The following is a 23,761-nucleotide window of genomic DNA, read 5'->3' as shown; positions in this document are numbered from 1 at the left end:
AGTACAGGAAAACTACTGTAATTTTAAAAGCAATGTTAGAAACATTACCTATATAAATACTGTGGGAAATACTTTTTCTATTTTAAATGCTAGTGCTAGTAAGTAATATTGTTTGAATAGTATTTTTACTTAAAGAGTGCAAATGACCTCTTAATTACACTATTTTATTCTATATGAGTCATTTGTCCCATTACAATGACTGTAATGTTTTTCTCATTTGTTTTTTTACTGCTTACCTTTTCTAGGAAGTAGAGGTTGGTATATATCTTCAGTCTTTCATGATTCTGTTTTTCATGTATGCACTGATTTCTTACATTTTACTAAATGTAGGTTGTTTCTCCCTCTCCAGGATGATTATTTTCGTACGTGGAGTCCGGGTAAACCATTTGATCAAGGTAAGAGTCTGCTATTGGTTATTTGTATGGGATAAAAATTAAGTATTTATAATTGTGCTCCTGTTCTAGAATGCCTGTAGAATTGTGTCATTTTCTCCCTCTTCAAATGATTGATTTAAAGAGGACCAGAAATTTAGCATAATCATAACTTTATATCTGTTATTTTTTTCAAACTTTTATTGATTAGAGACAGAGATGGTAGCATTAGGAACCTCCGAAGTAGCTTAAACTTTCCCTCATATAAACAAGTTCATGGAGTCAGGGAGTTGTTTGTTTGCTTTTTAATTTATATATTTAAGTTAAGCACTGTTGTGTTTTCAGTAGGATGTTTGAAGAAAAAAAGGTGTGCAATCTGATGTTTGTCTTTTGTAGTTAAAAAAAATAATCATTAAAATCTCTTTATATGTGGCTGATACAAGAAGATCTAGAAAAACAGTTTTGGAAGTCTGTCATGTTCAAGTGATCTGTCTTGAGGCAAAACACAGATGGAGCTTTGAGAATGCTATAGTACAACAATTTCAGCCTTAGAATAATTTGAGCACACACAGCAAATTTTCACATTAAACATTTCCTCCCCAGGCCTAGGAACTTAATATTTACTGTTAACGTAATCCACTTCATGTATGTTGTTTCAAAGTTTACAACTAGAGTTGTGAAACTACTAAGAATCTTGATACTTTTTTTTTTGGTAATTGCTACAAGGAGCACTTCAGAGACTTTGTCATTTCTGATAATACCAATGGCACAAATGCAATGAATAAATAGTGTAGGGGCTTCTACACAAGAGACTGAGATAAAAAATATACTGTGAAAATAATGTTAATTCAATTTCAGGAACTTTCTCCATAATGGATACTGACTTTCAAAGGAGATTTGTAATGAATTGTATTTTATTACAACCACATCTCTTATAAATGGACTTTCCACCATGTTCTATGCCTTTATCACTTTAATTCAGGATTACTGTAGTAAGCCTGTGAAAGGAAATGCCTTAATTTCTTAAATGAATGCACATGGGTTGTTTTGCCAGTTTGTGGAATAGAGGGAAGGGAAAAATGTCACATTTGTGTTATCACTACTCTGTGAATTGTGGTGATTTTCTTCTGGTTTCGTGGAAATTTATAAATGTTAATGTAGGTCCATGACAGCCTGAATATTTTAGAACCTGACAATTTCACACACTATGTGTCTCTCCTCATTATATACTAATATATTAGGAAAAAGTGCTTGACTTTAGTCTTCTAACTCCTCAGAGAAGGAGAAGAAGCATCTAAGCTTATCACTTCATTATGAAGTACCTTTAGTTGATTCCTTTTCTTCTTTGGTTTTTGGTAAAGGAAGGTGGTCTGCAAATATGCTTTTACTATGAGAACTGGAATAGGTTATGCTTTAATTAATGACTTATTGGTGGTAAAATCTTTCATAGGTGTAAATATGCTGTAAATTTTGCTCATGTTTTTTTTATCACATACTTGATATGTTTTGGGTTTTTTTTGTTTGTTTGTTTTTTGTTTGTTTGGTTTTTTTTGGTTTTTTTTTCCAATTGGTTGTTAGTTTTTCTGGAGATATACAGAAATACTATTTTTTCCACCAGATTTTTACTTTTACACACTCTGGCTTTGTTCTATTACTCTGAGTTCTTTGGGGATCCTGATCCTAATGTTTGCAGAATACTTTTCTGAATTTACAAAATACCCAACTAAGAAAATGTGTTAACATTGTCTGTCCTACCTTGTTTGCAAAATGCATTGTGTGTTGCCCACTTAATGTTTTAAAAGCATGCCTACAGAGTTCAACTTTCTGTTTTCATATCCTCGTTAACTGAAAATTAACACTGAAGACTGAAATGCATGTGCTGAGTAGTTTTATCTCTGTTTTACTGTGTAATTAATAACTAAAAACAAATGATGCTAGTTGGGAATGCTTTTTAAAAAACAAAACGTACCCTGAAGTTTATTATTAAAAAATGTTCCCCCTGTCTTAATTTGTTGATCTGTCTTTTAAAGAATATCAGGTATTTTTACCTGCCACTGCACTGCTTTTCAATTTTCTTTCAGTAACTGCTACCGTCTTTGTATTGAATTTGGCAATAATACTGTATTTCAGATGTATTTCAAAAGCTTTACAGTTTCTCAATAATTAGTTTTTTTCTAGACTCTGATGGACATTCAGACATTCTTTATTAATCATAAGATATTGCATGCTATTGTTTTGGGGGTTTTTTTGGTTTTTTTTGGTTTTTTTTTTTTTTTAAGTCTGTAAATAACACTACTGACTAGATCTGGGAGATACACTAAAAGATAGAAGAAGGTTTCCCGGTCAGTATCTTGGTCTCCATGTTGTCAGAATTGGCTTCCTCTTACTTTTGGGTATAATGGGAATTGATTTCTTGAAACATAGGAAAATACTCCTGAGAATAAAATATAACTATGGAAGTACCATGTACTTGTTCATACATTCAAGTCTTTCCCATCAGAAGGGAAAAGTGATTGTGGGTGATATTATGAGGGAAAAGAAATTAATACTTTAAAAGCGTGGCAACCTTGCAAATATCAGTTCCTTAGGAGTGAATGTAATGTTCATGATTTACTGAAGAAATCAGGTCTTTTATGATTCCCTGTGTTTGCCAGTAAAAGACATACAGCAGCAACACTCTCAGCACATTTTTTTTCCCTCATGTTATTTAATGATAGAAAAAAGTGAGAGTTGGTAGACTATAGAAACCAAGTTTTAAGTGTGTGTTCTGATAGTCTCTGTAAGTGCTGTTCCAGGGCTGTGCCATAAGTGCTGCACCAGTGCCATTCCACTCCAGTTGTGTACCACTTCACTACTAAGCTTAAAACAAATAAGGTTCAACTCTTAATTAGCTTTTTCACCTCAGTAAGCATATGTGTAGACTTACGGGTTCTGTTCTGTATCTTTTGTTTGTTTGGTTTTTTCTTTTAACAAAGTGAACTGTTCAAAACGATGAATGGGGACATGCTGAATGCCCGACTGTGGAGTCCTGTGATCTGTCAGGGCTTGTTGCAAGCCATGCAACCTGGGTTAAAGAATTTTTACAAGGGTTTCCCCTTCAATCTTCTGTTTTTGCCATTCTGGTTTGTGCAGCAGCTACTCTCTCAAGCGAGAGCATTCCATAAAAAAAAACGTTCTCCCAAATGAAAAAATGAAACTCCTAAGTGAAGACAAATTTTTAAAATGTGGAGATAAACTGGCACTGAGACAAAAATTCCTCACTAAAGATTATGTTTAAACAGGAACAGTAACAACTTCCCTTGACTATTGTGTTAAAGTTTGTAATAATACTGCTGAAGATACAGGCAGATAAGTTCTTTGAGGACAGAAATAAATATTATCCTTAATTTATCTCTGTCAGTGTTTTATTTCTTTTTATTTGTTTTATCATTATTTGGCTTTTCAGAAACTTACCTATAAATCTCTGAAAAAGTGGAATAAGCAAGGAATAGTTTTGGCCTTAAAAGATCTGAAGTCCAGGTCTACTGGGCAGGATACATTTTCTGTTATCTATGAAAACAATGGATTATAGGAGTTCCTAGTGCTCTTACAGTTGTTGTTTTGTATTTTTTTTCTTTGCTGATTTAAATTATAGCCACATTACATGATGAAATTAGAAATAGATATTTTAAAATTTTAAAATCTATATATGAATAAAACATGAGACCTTTAAACTGCATAAACCCCAGCAGACTACATGTAATAGAGGTGTGGTGGTAGAATATTTAGCTTTATGTCTGTGTTTTCAAATTGTTAGTTGTCATTTAAAAAACACTCAATCTCTGTTACACCCCTTTGTCTTTTAGGCTGTGGTATAGGTACCTGGTACACACATAGCTCCTTGTTAGTATCACTGGTAGTCAACCAAATGGATTCTCATTATTTACACTTATTATTTTGTTAATCCATATTCTGCTTAGAGTCAGCAATATATGGGGACCTCTTTCAAATTATTTTTAGCCAACACCCATATTAATTTGCAGGTAGTATTTTTGAGGAACCAGTTCTTGCCATACAGGCATACATTGGAGGTCTACACATAGTTATTATTTTGCTAAGACTTACATGACTATTAAAGCCTTTTCTAAGATTTTCATAGATTTACTGTATATGGATAATATCTCTTTATATTTTTTTCAAAATTCATCCTTAATCTGAACTCAAATATTAACACTGATTTTTTTGTTGTAATATTTGAAAAGTGTGGTTCAGGGATTCAATAGTCATGCATATGATAATAAAACAGGTGTCTTAACAGTGTCTTAATGCACTCTTCTATATTTCGGTGTATTTTGAAAGGCATTGTTATGTTAATGTGATTATGTCAAAATTGCTCAGGTAGACAGATCTGTTGGTATTAATACGAGTGGTTATATGGAAATATGTGTCCAAGGATTCCAGGTGGTTAGCACTTACTATGAAAACGTCTAGTGATATTTACTCCTGGTCTGCAAAATATAAGTTATTTTAAAAGATGGAAAAATATTATAACTTGCATTGGAATGCACCAGTCCCATTCCTTAAAGCAACATCTGACATTTGTCCAAAGAGTACTTGTTCCCATTGAACTCTTCAGCTTATATACATACAAGATAGAAAAATGTATTTAAGTAAATGTTTCGACTGCATATGATAGATGTGTGTATATATATTTTTCTCTATACACACACATATAAATGTTTATGTATTTCTATAAGTATCACAATGTAAATTCTTAATAAACAGTCATGTGGGGCAGGTATTATTGTTGGAATGAATCTGAATGTTGTACTACTTGTGTTTAATTACTGCTAGAAGGCAAATTTTGTCCTTTCAATGATTTCTAGAAACAAGCAAATAAGATTTGTGTTTTGGACTATTCTAAGTTGAATATTTTAGTAGCTTTAATGTATGTTTTATCAATGTTTTCTCAAATGAAAAAAAAAAAAACACCACCAAACAATACTTGCTAACACATTTTCTTCATATACCACTTTTACATCAGATAAAAATACACAGGTTACTTTTGGTACGTTTTTATTTTTAGACTACAGATGGTAGCAGAGCTTGGAGACTGTAGCTATTGAATAAAATTGCATACGCAAAGACACTGGCTTAATTTTTTAAAGTGCAAAGGATGTTTTCCTTTGCTCAATAGAAATACCTTGGAGGAACAGTGGAGTATTTTCCTGTAATGGAAAAAATATGAAATGACATTTCCATGGAGGATGAACACCCTGAAGGTATAGTTGGTTTGTAGCTATATTTATAACATTTCTTGTAGACCATTCTACTGAATTATTTTTGGCTTTTATAGTATCAGGTTATATTAGATGTCTGTTTACAGCAGAAATAATTGTAGATACCATTTTACAGCAGAAAGAGATTTTGAAATGATTTCAAGTACTTATATTTTAGTTGAATCTTTACCATTTAGCTCTTCATGATTCATCTACCCAGTTCTGTAATAATTTATGTAACTAAAGATACACAAATATATGCAAACATATATCTATAATTTGTGAGTACATTTCTGTACTGTGAACTGAAACAATTTAGAGTCATATTCAATAAAATAATTTGATTCACTCATTTGCAAAGCCCTGGGAAGTCATAAGGGAGTTTAATGAAGATCTATTAGTTGAAGACTGTGAAAAGTCATGTAGATTTAACTTTGCTACATTTGATATATGCACTCATGATCTAGTTTTTGTAGCAGAACTATTGATGTTTTAAAACTAGAAATATATATCCATAGCTTTCAAGATAAATTGCAGTATTTTGCAATTAAAATGTGTGAGATTGGTTCTGTTTTACCTTAAACCAGGACAAGATATCACTTAAATATATTTTAGTCTTAATAATAAATAAACATTAAATATTTTTAACAGCTTTTCAGTCCCGTTCTTTTTGAAATTCATAGTGGCTTCCTACAAAGACACCGTTTCTTTATCTAAGCCAACATTTTAATCCGGTAAACAGTTTCTAGCTCCGGGTATTTAGGTATGTTTAGTAATCCTGTTCACCAAGAAAGTACGCCAAATCCTGTATTAAACAGATTCCCGCTGCTTTTTATTTCTTTCAGACAACCCTTGCCTGAAAAGATCTTTCGTAGATGTCTGAGAAATGCTTTAACGGTGCTTTTTCTTCATTATCTGATACTGTGCTTTAGTGGTTTTTATTATTTCTTATTTGTAAATTTCTCTACCATGGTAACACCATGCCAGTGCCTTGTCCTGTGGGTTCACAGTCTTGGCTCCTAACTCAGGTTCACTGGGTAGTACGCATCTGGTTTTCTAGTTGTGGATCTCAAATTGGTTCATTCTTTGTAGAATCATTGAATGGATTCTAAGTTCTTTCAGCTGTTTTAAAAAAAGGCTATATAAAGGATTTTTATTGAGGCTAGACCCAGCCCGTAATACCACAACGCTTGCCTTCAGTAGCAGTTCAACCCCTCATTCCTGCTCTCCTACCACCCTTGCTTTATGCCCTAACGTTAGGTCTGTAGAGTCACCAAATCTTAAGTTGTCATAAGATAAATTTAAAAGTTTATTTTTTTGTTTATTTGGGTTTTTTTAACCCAGCTAAATCATGGATTCGGGTAGCTATTCAGACCCACAAATAGTTACGTCAGAAAAGCGTAAATGTAGCACAGGGCTACAGCGACTTGCTAGAGATGGAGCGCCAGACCTTCTTAGGCTGGCAGCATGCTGAGCAGAGGGTGTGTGGAACTGTTTCTTTGCATTTCACAAAGCTGCTAAAGTTTTGTGTTTCATGAAGCTGCTAAAGTTTAGTCCTGCAAATCTCTTCATTTTAAAAGTCCTTCTACTTCTGTCTGCTGTGCTGGGATGTCCCAGCTAACTGTCTTGAGTCACAGGTGCCATCAGGCCCTGAGGACTGTGTGCCTGGAAATGTTTTGGTGTGTTCTAGGACTGCTTCTTCCTTACAGGTGCATTTAATGGCCTAATGAACTTTCTTATGTTTGCCACAGGAATTTAATAAGAAAGCTTGTAAAGTACCTTATAGCGGTAGTTACTAAGAGTATGAAATCTGAAATCACACGCTACTGTTTAGTGGCAAGGGGAAAAGAAATAGCTTAATAAATCCCTTTAATATAACCAACCAAACAAAGAATATAAAAAAAGAAAAAAGGCTGTACATAGTTTCTCTTGAAATTGAACAGAAGAATGACAGTTCTTAAAGCACATTTTAAACGCTAAAAGTTGCCTTTTTGGCCCATTTTTATTTAACCTCCTCGTATGTAAAAACCTAGTTTCTTATTTAAGTCCTTTTCTTAACCAAGAAGTTTCTTGTCTCTTTCTGTAATCCTGTTTATCTCCGGTTGGTGTATACATAACTGTTCACTGATTTTTTAATTCACAGTGTATAAAGAACATACATCCCAGGACTAAAAAGTTGCAGTATGGCATTGTCATGGAAAACTCCTGTTAGTAACCTCTGCATTGTTCTTCCATTTTGATGGACATGATTGTGAGAGAATGATAGGATTTCAAGATTGTGCCTGAAGTTCTTATGTAGAATTGCGCTATTTTTTATCATCTATGAAACCTTAAGAAACCACTTGACTTCTCATGGCAGAATCTGCATGGCCAGCAGTAAATAAAAACAATTTTATTATTTGGACCTGGAATATATTAGATTTGAGAATCTATGAGACGGACTAAAGGGCAGATCCAGAAGTTACATTTTTATGATTTTGCTTTTTTTTCCAGGGAGAGTACTTTAAGTGCTTTGAATAAGAATAGAAAAGAAAGGAAGCATATACTTCTGGAACGTTTACTCTGCTTTTATATACTACATAGTATGCAGTTAAATTTATTCAGGCTTGTCTTTTATTTAGCTAAGTCTCATTTTCAATGAGACTTTCTCCGTGTAAGTCATCTCCAAGTCACAGGTTTTAAACTAACATTTCATAATAAAAATGTGTTCATAGGTGGAAACAAATGGATTGCCTCGTGTATTGAAACATATGCTGTGAGGGATGGATAGCTACAAGCTTAAAAATTTCAAAACAGGGCTTAGCCAAAGCCAGTAAAAAAAATATCTGTAGGTCAGATAAAAGATGAATATTGGTACTTTAAAAAAAGATTTGTGGTAGTGATAAACCTCGGTTGTTACTAAAATGCTCACTGGTATCCATTAGACACTTTTTTGTGTTGATCTGCCCATACGAAAAAAAATAAGTCTAAGCTGTCAAATTGTTATATTGAGTGCCTTTTGGTGAGAAGGTGCCTTTTGGAGAGAAAGGCCAGGTTTGGCTGTGGAATGCCCTGTCTGAAGTATTGCATGCGCTGCTGCTCTGAAGTCACCTCGCTTGACTTCTTGCCTCCAGCGTTCCTTCCAAGCTGCTCTCCACTCCATCCTGTCCACATACACAACTTCCTTTTCTGTGCAATGCCAGGTGTTGATAGCTATCAGTCAGATGCCTACTCAAAAGTGACTGAAATTGTAGATTTATTACAAGCTAGTAACTGTAGAACACCTGTTCTGTCTGTATTTCCAAACTACGGGGTTCTCTCAATCTGGAAACCAGAAGTGTTTCATGCAAATATGAATCTTGTGATCCAAGGAAAACTCTAGAAAGAACATCACAAAGTGAATTTTTAATGTAGTAGGTCCTATTTCTTTACATTTATAATTTTACAGAAGATAAATTTTTATGTTTTGGTTTTTCTTTTTTCTAATGGACACTTAAATCTACTTGGAACTTTTACAGGTTTAGTATATTTGCGGTTGTTAGCTTGTAATAGTGAAATATCTTTAAATACTGAAAAACTGAAGCATTTGAGGTTTGTCTTTAATTTCAATGTTTTAAACTCAAAGAAGTTTTCATAGGTGGTTTGTCTGAGCCATGGTATATACAAAAGCTTAACTGACAGAATATTATTTTTGTTATTCTAGGCTTCTTCAAAATACATATGTGTATGTATAATGCTGATGTATTAGATACTTTATATGAATAGTCTACTGGATTCTGTTTTAGTTGGTTTAAAAAATTTAAAAGTTGAAGTGTATTACATTTAAAAAAAAAATCTGATGAAAATGCCCTCCTTAATTTAACATAAAAATACATAGTTGACCAGTTCTCCAAGAGACTGGAATAATCCAAATACCTGTTATAACATGTTGTTTTGCAAGCGTAATCATCTTGGCATGTGAGATAAATAGGTGGGAGAAGTTTCAAGAAGATGCCTTTCTGTTTTTTCAGGTATGCAGATGTTCCTTTCCCCTGATTGTCTGAGTTGGAGAACCCAGAAGTCAGTTCTGATGCAGCCAGCATGTCTCTAAATTATGATTTAGTGTATTTAAAGAAAAGATAATATAAGCTTAACTGTTTGCTAGTGATACATTACTATTGTGAACTTTCAGGTAGTCTTAAGGTGTTGCTTCTTTCTGCCAAATCAAGAAAGTGGACATTGGGATTTAAAAACAAAATGCTTCACTAAATCTGCTGAAATCTTAGCGGATGCCAGCCAAGTATGCATGTGCATTTCTACTAGTCATAACTGTTTTGGATATTTTTGCAGAATATTTGAGAATTTCTTATTATATATAGAAGAAACTGGATATAATTGTCTTAATTTTGTTGTCAGTTACACCAGTCTGAGTCCAAGGTAACTCTGTTCTTTCGCAATTTAAATAAATAGGATCTTTTCTGAATTTGCACAGATATAAGTAAGGGTAGCATTTGACTTTTGCTTTGTGGACTTTCTTATTTACATCAACTTTTGAGCTATGGATAAGCTATTTTCTTGTAAACTTCCACGAAATACCCAAAAGAGAGAACATAAAATTATGGGAATGTTTTTGAAGCAGAGCTAACAGATATTTTTGAGGGGGAGAATTTCTTATAATTTAGAAATTACAAAACCATTACTGCTAACCATTGAAAAAAGTAAAATGCAGTCACTTCAGGTTGTGGGCCTGAGCAAGGATTGTCAAAGGCAACTAGGGATTTTGCGGTGCCTTACCTCTTGAGGGCCAAAAGCATGTGTCTATTTTTTTGGTTTTACTTTGGATTTATTTTTGGTGGCAGTCTTTTTGTTTTTGTTTTGTTTGTTGCTTTTTTTATTTAAATGATACTACTAATCATAGGAGTAGACTGCTCAAGTGTCTTTTGAATGTCTGAAAGTACATGCTCAATGTTTGAGAAATTTGGAGTCAAATTGTTAAAATTTTGTATGAAAGAAATCAGACCTGCCTTTTGAACAAGAGGAATTAAACCACTCATGGGATATCCAAAACATAGCTTAAGTTTTGGTGAGTGTAGTAAAGCAAAATAGCTAGCTGGTTCTTATTTTGACCACTAGAAATGAATTACAAACTGGAGGAGGGAAATAGAATTTAATTCTGAAAACCTTGTTGTTAACCTTTTTTCCCCTTTCATTTTACTGGGAGTGGAAAATTAGGAACCTGTCAGAATGCACTCAGCAGATTCTGAAATAATGGTAATTTACTGTGGTTTCTGCCAAGGAGTTCCTGTTAAGAGGATTCCTGTGTTATGTGTTGCTAATCTTGTTTCAAAGAATCATAGAATGGTTTGGGTTGGAAGGGACCTTAAAGATCATGTAGTTCCAAGCCCCCTGCCATGGGCAGGGACACCTCCCACTAGACCAGGTTGCTCAAAGCCCCATCCAGCCTGGTCTTGAACACTTCCAGGGATGGAACATCCACAACTTCTCTGTGCAGCCTGTTCCAGTGCCTCACCACCCTCACAGGAAAGAATTTCTTCTGAATATCTAATCTAAATCTACCTTCTTGCAGTTTAAAACCATTACCCCTTGTTCTATTGCTACACTCCCTCATCAAGAGTCCCTCCCCATCTTTCCTGTAGGCTCCCTTGAAGTGCTGGAAGGCCGCTATAAGGTCTCCCCGGAGCTTTCTCTTCTCCAGGCCAAAGAACCCCAACTCTCTCAGCCTGTCTTCATAGGAGAGGTGCTCCAGTCCTCTGATGATCTTTGTGTCCCTCCTCCGGACTTGCTCCAACAGGTCCATGTCCTTCTTATGTTGGGGGCCCCAGAGCTGTGCACAGTACTCCAGGTTGGGTCTCAGGAGAGCGGAGTAGAGGGGCAGAATCACCTCCCTCAACTTGCTGGACACACTTCTTTTGATGCATTCCAGGATACGGTTGGCTTTCTGGGCTGTCCCATGTTGCTGACGAAGATGTTGAACAGTGCTGGTTCCAATACTGACCCCTCAGAAACCCCACTTGTTACTGGTTTCTACTTGGAGATTGAGCTGTTGACTGCAACTCTTTGGGTGTGACCATCCATCCAGCCAATTCCTTATGCACCAAGTGGTCCATCCATCAAATCAATGTCTCCAATTTAGAGACAAGGATGTCGTGCAGGACAGTGTGAAATGCTTTGCATAAGTCCAGGTAGACTATGTCTGTTGCTCTCCCCTTATCCACCAATGCTGTAACGCCCTTGTAGAAGGCCACCATATTTGTCAGTATCGATTTGCACTTAGTGAAGCCATGTTGACTGTCACTGATCATCTCCTTATTTTTGATGTGCCTTAGCAGAGTTTCCAGGAGGATCTGCTCCATGATCTCTCTGGGCACAGAGGTGAGCCTGACCGGCCTGTAGTTCCCCGGGTTCCCTTTTTCCCCTCTTGAAAATGGGGGTTATGTTTCCTGTTTTCCAGTTGGCGGGAACTTCACTGGACTGCCACAGCTTCTCAAATGTGATGGATATTGTCTTAGCAACTTTATCCGCCAGTTCCCTCAGGACCTGTGGATGTATCTCATCAGGTCCCAGGGCTTTGTGCACCTTCAGGTTCCTTAGATGGTCTCGAACCTGATCTTTTACAGTGGGCGGTTCTTCATTCTGCAAGTCCCTGCCTTTGCCTTCTGTGACTTGGGCAGTGTGGCTAAAGCACTTGCTAGTGAAGACTGAGGCAAAGACGTCATTGAGTACCTCAGCCTTGACCATATCCCAGGTAACCAGGTCTCCCGTTTCCTTCTGGAGAGGGCCCACGTATTCCCTAATCTTCCTTTTATCACTGGTGTACTTGTAGAAGCTTTTCTTGTTGCCCTTGATGTCCCCGGACAGATTTAATTCTATCAGGGCTTTAGCTTTCCTGACCTGATCCCTGGGTGCTCAGACAATTTCTGTGTTCCTTCCAGGCTGTCTGTCCTTACTTGCACCCTCTGTACACTTCCTTTTTGTGCTTGAGTTTGTCAAAGAGCTCTTTCTTCATCCATGCAGGTCTCCTGACGTTTTTGCCTGACTTCCTCTTTGTTTGGATGCATCACCCCTGAGCTTGGAGGAGGTGATCATAGAATATTAGCCAGTTTCCTTGGGCCCCTCTTCCTTCTAGGGCTTCATCCCATGGTACTCTACCATCACTGAAGGAGCCCAAAGTCTGCTCTTCTGAAGTCCAGGGTAGTAAGCTGGCTGTGTGTCCTCCTCGCTGCCCTGAGGATCTTGAACTCCATCATCTCATGGGTACTGCAGCCAAGGCTGCCCTTGATCTTCACATTCCCCACCAGCCCCTCCTTGTTGGTGAGAATTGTAATTTCCTATTATATTCCAAATAAAAATGGTATTCTGGCTAATGTAAATTTCCAGGAGTGCTAGGTGTAAATTAACTTACAGAAGAAATGATGGGAAGCTTTGCTGAATTGCCCTTCCAAATTTGTATTTTAAATAAATAGATCCATTAGTAATAATTGAATAATTTTTTGAATAATAATTGCTTCCTTAGCATGTGAGAATAACAAATCCATAGCCACCTATAAAAGTCACCAAGTGATCCTATATCCTGTTCCATAATTTTTCCGCAGAGTGCAAATTATTTTTCATTTACAACATAAGTTCTTACAGAAATAGTAGATGTTACAAAGCATTTTATACTTTCTTAATACTTCTTGTGACTATGATACTTTTCTGCTTGTTGAAATTTAATTGACCACACATTTGATATTATTTTAGGCAAATAGATGGACAAATGTAAAGTATGCATATAGGCAAATGACCTATAGCAAGCACACTTTTCTGAATAAAAGGAGCTAAATAAAGATGCATATTATCAAATTAATAAAGGTAAGATCACATCTGCATCTTTAGAATCTGGTTTTGTCTGACTCACTGGAAAGTCAGCCGATACGTTATAGGCACTAATGAAATTATTTTTGTCAAGCCTTAAATAAACATATTTATTACATCTAGGTTCTCCTCACCATATTGGAAACCATCACCTACATTAATGACGGTACGATTGTGCTGTACCATCTACATTTTCACTTCAATTTTGGAAAAAAAAAAAAAGCCTTTAGCCTTCATAATTATGAAGATATTTTAGTAAATGTGAATTGGATAAAAACTGATTGATGTCTGTTTCACACTGAAGAAAATAGCTGTGAGGGATACATAAATGGCTCCACAGTGGGATTGGGACACTTGTGATATTTTTGGTGTGAACGCTGTACTTTTTCATAGCTGCTTATTTTAGCAGAAATGGAAAGGAACATGTGTTGTTGACAATGCAAGTCTGCATGGTCCGAATGGCTGGGGTAAAGCAGGCAAGTTTTATCGAGGATTGCTAGAAGATGCAGTAAAAACTGAAGACTCAATGCCTTATATTTCCTGAGCTAACTGAGTTATATGCTTAGATGAATTCAAGGGTACTTTTCCTGGAATAAATTTATGCATTTTCATAGTAGGTTAAGATATTTAGAATGACTCCATGTAGAGACTGTTCATAGTCAGATACATCCCTGCATTGTAAGGAGAGCCCAATTCTTTCCCAGCATGAAAAACTTCAGACTATGATTTTGAAAAATGTTTTCCTTGTAGTTTAGCCTTTATTTTCAATGAAGATTGTCCATATGTCTGTTCCAAGTATTGAAGTAAAACAAGTTTAAAGAAAAGGCAAGCCATTTCCATGCTTTTACATGTGTCTAGTTGTTTGGGTTTTTTTTTTTTCAGTCCTTTCAAAGCTGGGGAAATCACTGATGCAGTCCAGAAGTTTACTATTTTTAAAAAACATTTTAAAATTAAAAATGTTTGCGTAAAACAGATTCATAAAATTTAGATCCTATGTACTTCATATAGGGTTGACTATCGTATGTGATATTGAAAGAAAAAAAAGAGAGACTTGAACTGCTTTTCAGAGTTTCTAGCAACACTTCTTTCTTTTATCTGGCTTGCTAAGCTACAGCATCAATCCGGGCAGACACTGACCCTTCAGGTAGCTGACTCTCACATTCCAAAAATCTGTATTTTTGTATTGGTGATTTGTTTGGTCTCTAGGTTATGGCTTGCTAAATTTTATGGGATTGTGAGAACACACCTTCAGAGTCCCAAGAACTTGGGAAAAGAAGTAACCATTTCAATGGGAATGGAAACCTACATGATCTCTCCCATTTGTCCCTTTTCCTGAAATACGTTTTCGACTAGATACTGAACTCATCATCCTTGTGTGATTCCAGATATCTCTTGCTCATCTATTTTTATTTCATTAACCTATTCGGCTTTATAAAACAGTTATCTGAAGATATGCCGATATCATATTCCAGTATTGCTACTGTAGTGTCTCTATCAGGAAACATTCTGGGAAGAGGTGCTTGGACCAGTACTTTAAGTGATAATCTGTTCATGCTTACTAGGGGTTGACGTTACATTTTACCCGACTTTAAGCAGAGAAAGTATTCGACGTGGATTCTGAAATCTAAAGTATATTGGAGAAGGATACTGAATATGCTGTTGTTAATTCCAACACTGGTACCCTCCTAGTTCAATATTTTTTTTTCTGCATTTGCTTCCCACTTGTTTAGAGTTGCAATCAGAGTTACTCTGGATGGTCATTGTGGTTTTATGGCTGGTTTGCTGTAGAAATAAAAATACCTAGCAGAGCAATGCATCTTTGCATATGTCTTATGCTATAATTAACAAAATATCTATTTTCTGTCTGCATTGATTTATTATATTAATGATTCCATCACTTTTCTTCTTTGTTGGTAATATGATGTATATGTTTTGCACAGCTGAATATATTGTTAAGAATAAAATAAAACCGAAAACGTAATTGCTTAGACTGTATTTAATCATACTTAGCACCACAAAGTCATGTGTCAAAACTGCAACTAATGATCCTAATGATCAGCCTGGTTCTTGTTTTCTGGGTACTTGGTTAGTCAGCCTTATGTTAATATCAACTGGCGGTTCAAATAGAGATGTGGTTAAAACTTCACTTTTGATTGTGAATAACAAAAGAAACATAACTTTATTTTCAGAAAATATGTATAGAGATAGATACTTTATAAGCAAATGTGAAAAACGGGGAAAGAGTATTTCTGAAATGTAGCTGAGGACTGGACAGAAATATGCTAAAGTGAAAATGAACACAGGAAAACTGAATTCTAGTTGCTTGTAGCTTTCTTGCTTGATTTTGCAATTTAGAATTTTCAGTGGTGTCTCTTTAAGCTAGGCTTTGGTGTTTTAACTTATTAGGGTGGGTTGTTTGATTTTTTGGGGGGTTTTTTTTGGAGTGGTGTTAAAAAAATAACGAACAAACACATAGAAATAAAAAAAAATAGTTTTGGAATATTTAGATCACAGAATATGGAGATCAGAGAAGGGAGAAGTTATTGTTTCATGAGAGCATAAATTGGCAGAAACTTTTCTGTATTGTCAGGTAGGTAATGTTACTCAAGAAATATGCTATACAAATTTAATAATGTGACAAACAGGGTTATTTGGCCTTTCTAGTATTATAGCCAGAAATTAGTGTTTTCAGTTCGAAGTGTATTTCAAAGATGAATAGAGACTAATGACTGAAGAACAAGTCAGAAAAAAAACTCTACAAAGCAGAAATAAGAGACTAAAATATTGCAGGTAGAATTTGTAGTTTAAGGAAAGAGTCATACAGATCACTCACCTGCATATTTTAGTAGACCGTTTCTTCTACTAAAATCTTACTGGAGTTAAAATTTCTCAATAAATTCATATATTGTCCACCACTTAAATGTTGGGTCAGAAGAACCCAACTGTGTCTTAGTAAGCAGGAAAGGGAAGCTACTTTCAAGGTAGAAATACCAGTATTTGGGGATTACAGTGAGAAAGTGGCAATTATTTAAAGAATGTCAGGCTACAGAGAAAAACGGCAACCTTTGATTGCCTTTGCTACAAATGATGACCAGGAGAGAGTTGGATAGGGTACTTATTATTTTTATAAATAAAAAACCAGTTGTATTTTATGAGAATAAAATTCCATGTTTCATGAAGATTCTTTTTCCTCGGTAAGGGATTTCACACCTCTTCATTTTGCATTATCATTGAGTGTGCTGCATTTTATCCTGGTGAAAGTAGGTGTCTTGCAGTCCAGCATGCTGTACAAGCAGCAGGCCAACCCCCCTCCACATATTTGGTGGGTTTGTGTGTGGTGTTTTTCTTTTCTTAATTGCATGTTTCTAGATAATTTTTAACAATTTTCTAAAATTATTTTTAGCTTTAGATCCGGCTAAAGATCCATGTTTAAAGATGAAATGTAGTCGCCATAAGGTCTGTGTTGCACAGGATCAACAAACTGCTGTTTGCATTAGTCACCGAAGGCTTACGCACAGGTAAATACTTTAAAAGTTAATCCTATACTTTTTTTATAGCATTCGTGACTGACTATAAACCATAAATGCTCGATAATTGCTTAAGTTATTTAACAACATATGAGCAGAGTAGGAGTGGATTTTAGAAGTAATTATGTATGCATAATTTGATTAGTATGTTTAATATTTTATTTTTTGATAGGCTGCTAAACTAGAGGGTGTATGTATTTAAATATCGCAAGCTGCTCATACAAATACATTTAAGGAAATACCTACTGTGCGGGTACCAAATGAATATGACAATTATGATAATGTCATGCTGCTGTACATTTCTTTGACTTCATCACTTCTTATAAGAAGCTAGAGAACTCAAAACTGCCTGTTTAAGTGTAGGTAACGGCCTGTTATAGTGTAAGTTGCTGGGGTTTTTTCCTTCTTTTTTCTCTTCTATGTGTTACAGTTTTCTTTGCATTCTAGACTGGTTAAATATAAGGAACAAATATATGGTAAAGTTATTCTGGAATCCAAATGTAGATAATTTTTATTCTCACCTTTTTTTTTTGGCAGAACAGTTCGAGATGCTCTATTTATGTAGGTCTTAGGGTGGCAAAATATTAATGTGCTTCGGTGGCTTTATCTGGGGCAGAAAGAGAATACGTAGGGGCCTGAACCATACACTTAGTTGAATAATGAGATTGTTGTTTGTTGAAGAGATGGAGTCAAGTTGCATTTTTGACTTTGGATTTTTCATTTTTTTGGTACTTCATTGTGGGAAATGAAGCATAGTGGAAAGGCTAAACTTCAATAACTTGATTGAAATAAGTGCGTGTTAAAGTGCTTTGCTCAGTAGGGGCTGAAAAGAGCTAAGGAAAATAAGAGACTTTCTTGTCTGATGTAAGAGGATCATTTCAAGCTTTTTAGAGAGCCAGTACAGTTTTATGAATGATATCATGAATGTTCTTCTGAGTGTCTAGTTATGTTGAGTACACCGATCTGTAGCTTTTCAAACAAGCAAGGTAATACATAGTGAAAGGAAAAGTTTAAACTATTCTTGATCTGCAGCTGCAGTTAATTAACAAAAAAGCTCTACCTTATTTCTAGAGCTTAACTGTTTATATCAGACAATCTCAGTGTAGAGCTAGACATTTTGGTTTAATGAAGTATTAAATAAGGTGCAAGAATTATAATCAGACAAAGATAGGTAGTCTAATTTCAACTGCATGAGAACTCTCAGGGGAATATGTCAGTGTCAATGGTAAAAAGAAAGCACAATCATTTGAAATTTCTGAGAGTGAATTACACACGTTGAAAACAGTGAAAAAATGACATCTCCAAGTATACATGCAACGGTTAAGGACTAAAAACTTTTTTAGACTAGATGAAGCTGCATACACTGGTTGAATTAATAAACATATTGACATCTGCCTTCATACCTGTATTATTCCTTCCATGGTCCCTGACAGGCTTTTAGAAAGGTAATATTTTAAGAGGCAAAGTTTGTCTGAAAATAATACAAATCATAATGGGAAACCGGAATGGCAGCAACTTGGTGATTTTAATAAGCACTGCAGGTCTATTCTTGTAAGCTAGATGACGCAATTCTCTACCTACCTGTCCTGGGCCAGGACAGGGATTTCATAGAAACATGGAATGGATTGGGTTGGAAAGGACCTTAATGATCATCCAACCCTGCTGCCGTGGCCAGGGACACCTCCCACTAGACCAGGTTGCTCAAAGCCCCATCCAGCCTGGTCTTGAACACTTCCAGGGATGGGGCATCCACAGCTTCTCTGGGCAACCTGTTCCAGTGCCTCACCACCCTCACAGGAAAGAATTTCTTCTGAATATCTAATCTAAATCTACCTTCTTGCAGTTTAAAACCATTACCCCTTGTTCTATTGCTACACTCCCTCATCAAGAGTCCCTCCCCATCTTTCCTGTAGGCCCCCTGGAAGTGCTGGAAGGCCGCTATAAGGTCTCCCCGGAGCTTTCTCTTCTCCAGGCCAAACAACCCCAACTCTCTCAGCCTGTCTTCATAGGAGAGGTGCTCCAGTCCTCTGATGATCTTTGTGTCCCTCCTCCGGACTTGCTCCAACAGGTCCATGTCCTTCTTACATTGGGGGCCCCAGAGCTGTGCACAGTACTCCAGGTTGGGTCTCAGGAGAACGGAGTAGAGGGGCAGAATCACCTCCCTCAACCTGCTGGACACACTTCTTTTGATGCATCCCAGGATACGGTTGGCTTTCTGGGCTGCAAACGCACATTGCCAGGTCATGTTGAGCTTTTCATCCATCAGTACCCCCAAGTCCTTCTCGTCATGGCTGCTCTCAATCCATTCTTCGCCCAGCCTGTATTTGTACTTGGGATTGCTGCAACCCACATGCAGGACCTTGCACTTGGCCCAGTTGATCTTCATGAGATTTGCATGCACCCACCTCTCAAGCCGGTCCAGGACTCTCTGGATGGCATCCCTTCTCTTCAGCGTGTTGACCACACCGCGCAGCTTGGTGTCATCGGCAAACTTGCCGAGGGTGCACTCAATCTCACTGTCCATGTCACTGACAAAGTTGTTGAATGGCGCCGGTCCCAATACTGACCCCTGAGGACAGCCACTTGTCGCTAGTCTCCCAAGCTTAGATCTCTCAGTTGCCCCAAGTTACCAGGTTCAAGCAGAAATCAATTGCTTTGTATTTTCTTTCTAAAGAGGCTTTCTTCATGCGATCTCTGACCTTTCTGTAGTATGGTGGGAATAAGAGTATGAATTGCATATTCACAAGCAGTCATGTCTGCTGGTCTGTTTACCACTATTAATTTCTTTAGCCCAAGATTTTATTCCTTTGCTGATATCTACAATTTGCATATTGATTTTCAACAGGGCCATCTGTTTTTCCAAGTTCCAAAGGACTAGTCCAGTCATTTATAAGTCTTGGTAAAAAAGTTAGATGGTAAAGGTTATATTATCAACTGTTATCTTATATTATCTACCTGTATCCATTTCTAATGTATCAGCTGTGTGTATTCAATCTGTTGGGAATAAATCTTTACAGAATTTCATCCCAGTAATTTTCGCTTTCCACTTTGTGTCTGTGTGCGCATGTGGTGTTCTTCAAAGATTGGGTAATTTGAATGACCTCTTTTTTTGTTGTTGTTAAAGAAAAGGCAGTTGGAGATGTCTTCTGGAGAAATAGTTTAGACCTTTTACATGGATTACTGGGAACTCTTCATAAAGTACTTGCCCATAGATTTCCATTTGGACATATTTGCTGTATAGATCCATAGATGTTCCAGAGATTATTCCCAAGACTCTTGCATGGGAAAAGTAGTTTTAAGAATGTGAACTGATACAGTGGCAAAGACTAACCTCAAGAGACAGTCAGGGAAGAGGAGGCTCTGCATACCTCCAAGGTAAATAAAAGGTTTATGGGCACCTTTGGGCTACCCCAGGGAAAGAAGCATGGAATACTGTTAGAGCTGGATAGATTATTCTGTAGCGGCATCAAACAGAAATTTTCAGATTTACAGTTAGATTCTCTGCAGCGTTTCCAAGCAGCCCTATTGCCTTGTTCATAAATTTCAGTATATAAATTCTGTCACTTTTTGAGGTAATAAAATAGGCAAGTTGCTATTCAGGAAAGGCTGATGATTGTACCAAATGGAGAAATCACATTAGTAATTTCTTTTTTTTTTGTTAGAGATAGACTTGCAGAAGAAACACTCTAGGCATGGACATTCTGATATTCAGTCCCTGCTGTCCCACGTGTTTTTATCTGTACGGTGCAGTTTCCAAACTATTGTAGTCCTGTATGGATTACTGAGGGTACATACCACACAATGAAGCAAGTGGTGTAGGTCATTGGTCATGAGAGCAGTTTGGAGTATTAGAGCTTTAGGAAGTAGGGAGGCATGGTTAGAGGGACCAGATTTTTGTTGGTAGCAGGTACATGCATTTGCATCTCTACTGGTTATAACTGTGTTGGAAGCTGTGTTCTGTGTTCTATGCTCCTAGCTGTGACCTATGAAAGAAAGAGGAAGTACTTTAAAATGGGAAAACATGCAGGATATATATTGTTATTTATCCATGTACTTCCATGTGGATTGCTGTGGGAAGGGAGAGCTGCCTCCACTAGAATGCATGATAAACAAATAATTAAAAGTCTGGTGTAAAATAGAATTTTTTATTGATTCTTTGAAATTCTGGAGACTGACATTAACTTTCGCTTTTGCCTAAATGGAGTTTTACCATCCCTTTGTGCTTTCCAATTTACCTTTATTGGTTAAGTGATAGGCTTTATGGGGAAAAAGCCCTGTACAGTGTCTGTACATGCAATAATGAAATGCTTTGGAGTATACCTCATTCAGTTACAAATACAACTTGCAGAATATTGGAATACAGCATTGCCAATACTGTGATACAGTGATGTGAATGTTATGGTGACAAGCAGGATATTCATCATACTAATAGAAATTTGTCTACTCTTTCTAGTTTTCAATCACTTTCAGGAGATTTAATTATTTGAATCTGCAGTACTGAGAATGTCTAGGAACTATGGGTTCATTCCTGTGAGCTTGGGGAAGAGGAAAACTTATGTGAATGTTCAGCCAGAAAAGAAATGGACAGGAAATAAAAAAGAGATGAGTCAAAGGAGGAGGGCTGTAGGTGGTAATGGCTATTTCAGAATACCTGCAAGGGGATGTGTGCTACTTGTATATGCAGAGCAGCAGCTGGTAAAGATAAATCCTTAAATCTTCACGTATTTGTGGTTGCCACCTTGAGCAAAGAACAAAAGACTTTGTGGTGACACCACAATGCATAGGAACTCATTAAGGCCATGGAATGCTGGTAGCTAACTAGGCTCAGAAAAGTTGAAAAGCAATGAGCTATCATAGATTTGCAAGTCTTGATAAATTGTCTGTTAACTTTATCTTAGATTTGAAACAGACAATTACAGTAAGAAGTGACAACATCATGTAATTTGCTCTAAGAATAACATTCTGTGAATCATAGGCTGCTGTACTAAACTAAGCACTTCACCTGTATGGTGAAGTTCTAAGCAAGTAGGTTAGCTGCAGGTGAATGGCAGGAGTCTGGAAAACGAAAAAACAGGGCAGGGTTGCCACCCGGCAGAGAATTTTAATGTAAGTGTAACAGTGAACACAAGATAGTGCCTGTGGTTTCAGTTGGGTTACTTTTATTGTAATTCTGTTTTGGTACTGCATGTTTGTCAAAACAAAAATACTTAAGCCTAATGCTTAAAGGTGAAAGAAGGGAGAGGGGGAAAAGCACCTGTCTGCTTCAAATGTTTCTCTTTGTTTTTATCTCAAACCAGCTGCATGAGAAAATTTACAAATGAGATTAATTCAGTTGAGCCCCAGTCATTACACAGTCTATTCCAAGATTGGACTGCTTACTGCAAGAAACTGGTGAAGTAATGACTTGCTCAGTAACATTTAGAAATAAGCTCTGAAAATGAGGAAACGGCAATAAAGTTCTGGGCCAAAAATCATGTTCCGAGTAAATCAGAGTGCCTTTGATATATTACAACCTGGTGACTAACCTTGTATTTACTGATTAATCCTAGTGGAATCTGATAAAACAGTCTCTTTTTCTTCTTCCGTAAGTAAAAGAAATGTACTGTGTAAAATTGATTGGATACATTAGATCAGTCAATGCTTAGATGCATTAAATTATTCAGTGCGGCAAATACATGTGCAGTTTTTCTAGATATGTCTCTTATGAATTCTCCACCATACGTTATGCCCCCTGCCCCCATTGTGAAGGTACTGCTATGCTTTTTATGGGTTTGTTTATGTAAAATGGCAGATCAACACAACAGTACCCTGCTATGGGAGAAACAGATTGCACTTGTCTCTGCTGTTATATGCATAGCATATTAAGATGGAATTGAAATGTTTATAAAGACTGACAACTATTACTTGTGTAAGTACCTCAAACTTTCTTTTTCTTTCTATTGGATTTCTCACCCTCTGTAATCATTTATTCTAAGGTTTCAGAGTAGGAAGCAGGTGTAACACAGTTCAGGTATTCCAGATCCAGTTTTTATTTCACATATCATAGAATCATAGAATCTTCATGGTTGGAAAGGGCCTTTGAGATCATAGAATCCAAGCATACACACACACACAAAAAAAAAACCACACACAAAACCAACAAAACCCCCACAAAAAAACCCAAAACAAAACAAACCCCCAACAACCTATAATCTATGCCCTTCAGAGCATGCCCTGAAGTGCCAAATCTAGATGTTTATTAAATACCTCTAGGGATGGTGACTCCACCACCTCCCTGGGCAGGCTGTTCCAGTGCCTGACCACTCTTTCAGTAAAGTAATTCTTCCTAATATCTAACCTAAACCTCCCCTGCCGCAGCTTCAGACCATTTCCTCTGGTCCTGTCATTATTCACTTGGGAGAAGAGGCCAACACCCACCTCTCTACAACTTCCTTTCAGGTAGTTGTAGAGGGCAATGAGGTCCCCCCTCAGCCTCCTCTTCTCCAAGCTAAACATGCCCAGCTCCCTCAGCCTCTCCTCATATGGCTTGGTCTCCAGACCCCTCACCAGCCTGGTAGCTCTCCTCTGGACACGCTCCAGCACTTCTGTGTCCCTCTTGTACAGAGGGGCCCAGAACTGAACACAGCACTCGAGGTGAGGCCTCACCAGTGCCGAGTACAGAGGCATGATCACTTCCCTGCTCCTGCTGGCCATGCTATTTCTGATACAAGCCAGAATGCTGTTGGCCTTCTTGGCCACCTGGGCACACTGCTGGCTCCTGTTAAGCTGGCCG

The 23,761-nt window shown here is 36.9% G+C and overlaps 1 protein-coding gene across 1 annotated transcript in view; it reads left to right on the top strand.

Annotated features, from left to right (window-relative positions):
- The window catches only part of SPOCK3 (SPARC (osteonectin), cwcv and kazal like domains proteoglycan 3), a 215,789-nt gene that overhangs the window by 76,056 nt on the left and 115,972 nt on the right, over positions 1-23,761 (top strand). The window contains exons 3-4 of the mRNA XM_063336428.1: positions 350-395; positions 16,866-16,980. Coding sequence (XP_063192498.1) covers positions 350-395; positions 16,866-16,980 — 161 coding nt within the window. The remainder of the gene's footprint in view (positions 1-349; positions 396-16,865; positions 16,981-23,761) is intronic.

This window comes from Chroicocephalus ridibundus, chromosome 5, assembly GCF_963924245.1.
Source record: "Chroicocephalus ridibundus chromosome 5, bChrRid1.1, whole genome shotgun sequence".
NCBI classification, from domain to species: domain Eukaryota; kingdom Metazoa; phylum Chordata; class Aves; order Charadriiformes; family Laridae; genus Chroicocephalus; species Chroicocephalus ridibundus.
The sequence above is the reverse complement of the archived record's forward strand: the minus strand, read 5'-3'. Positions and strand labels throughout refer to the sequence as shown.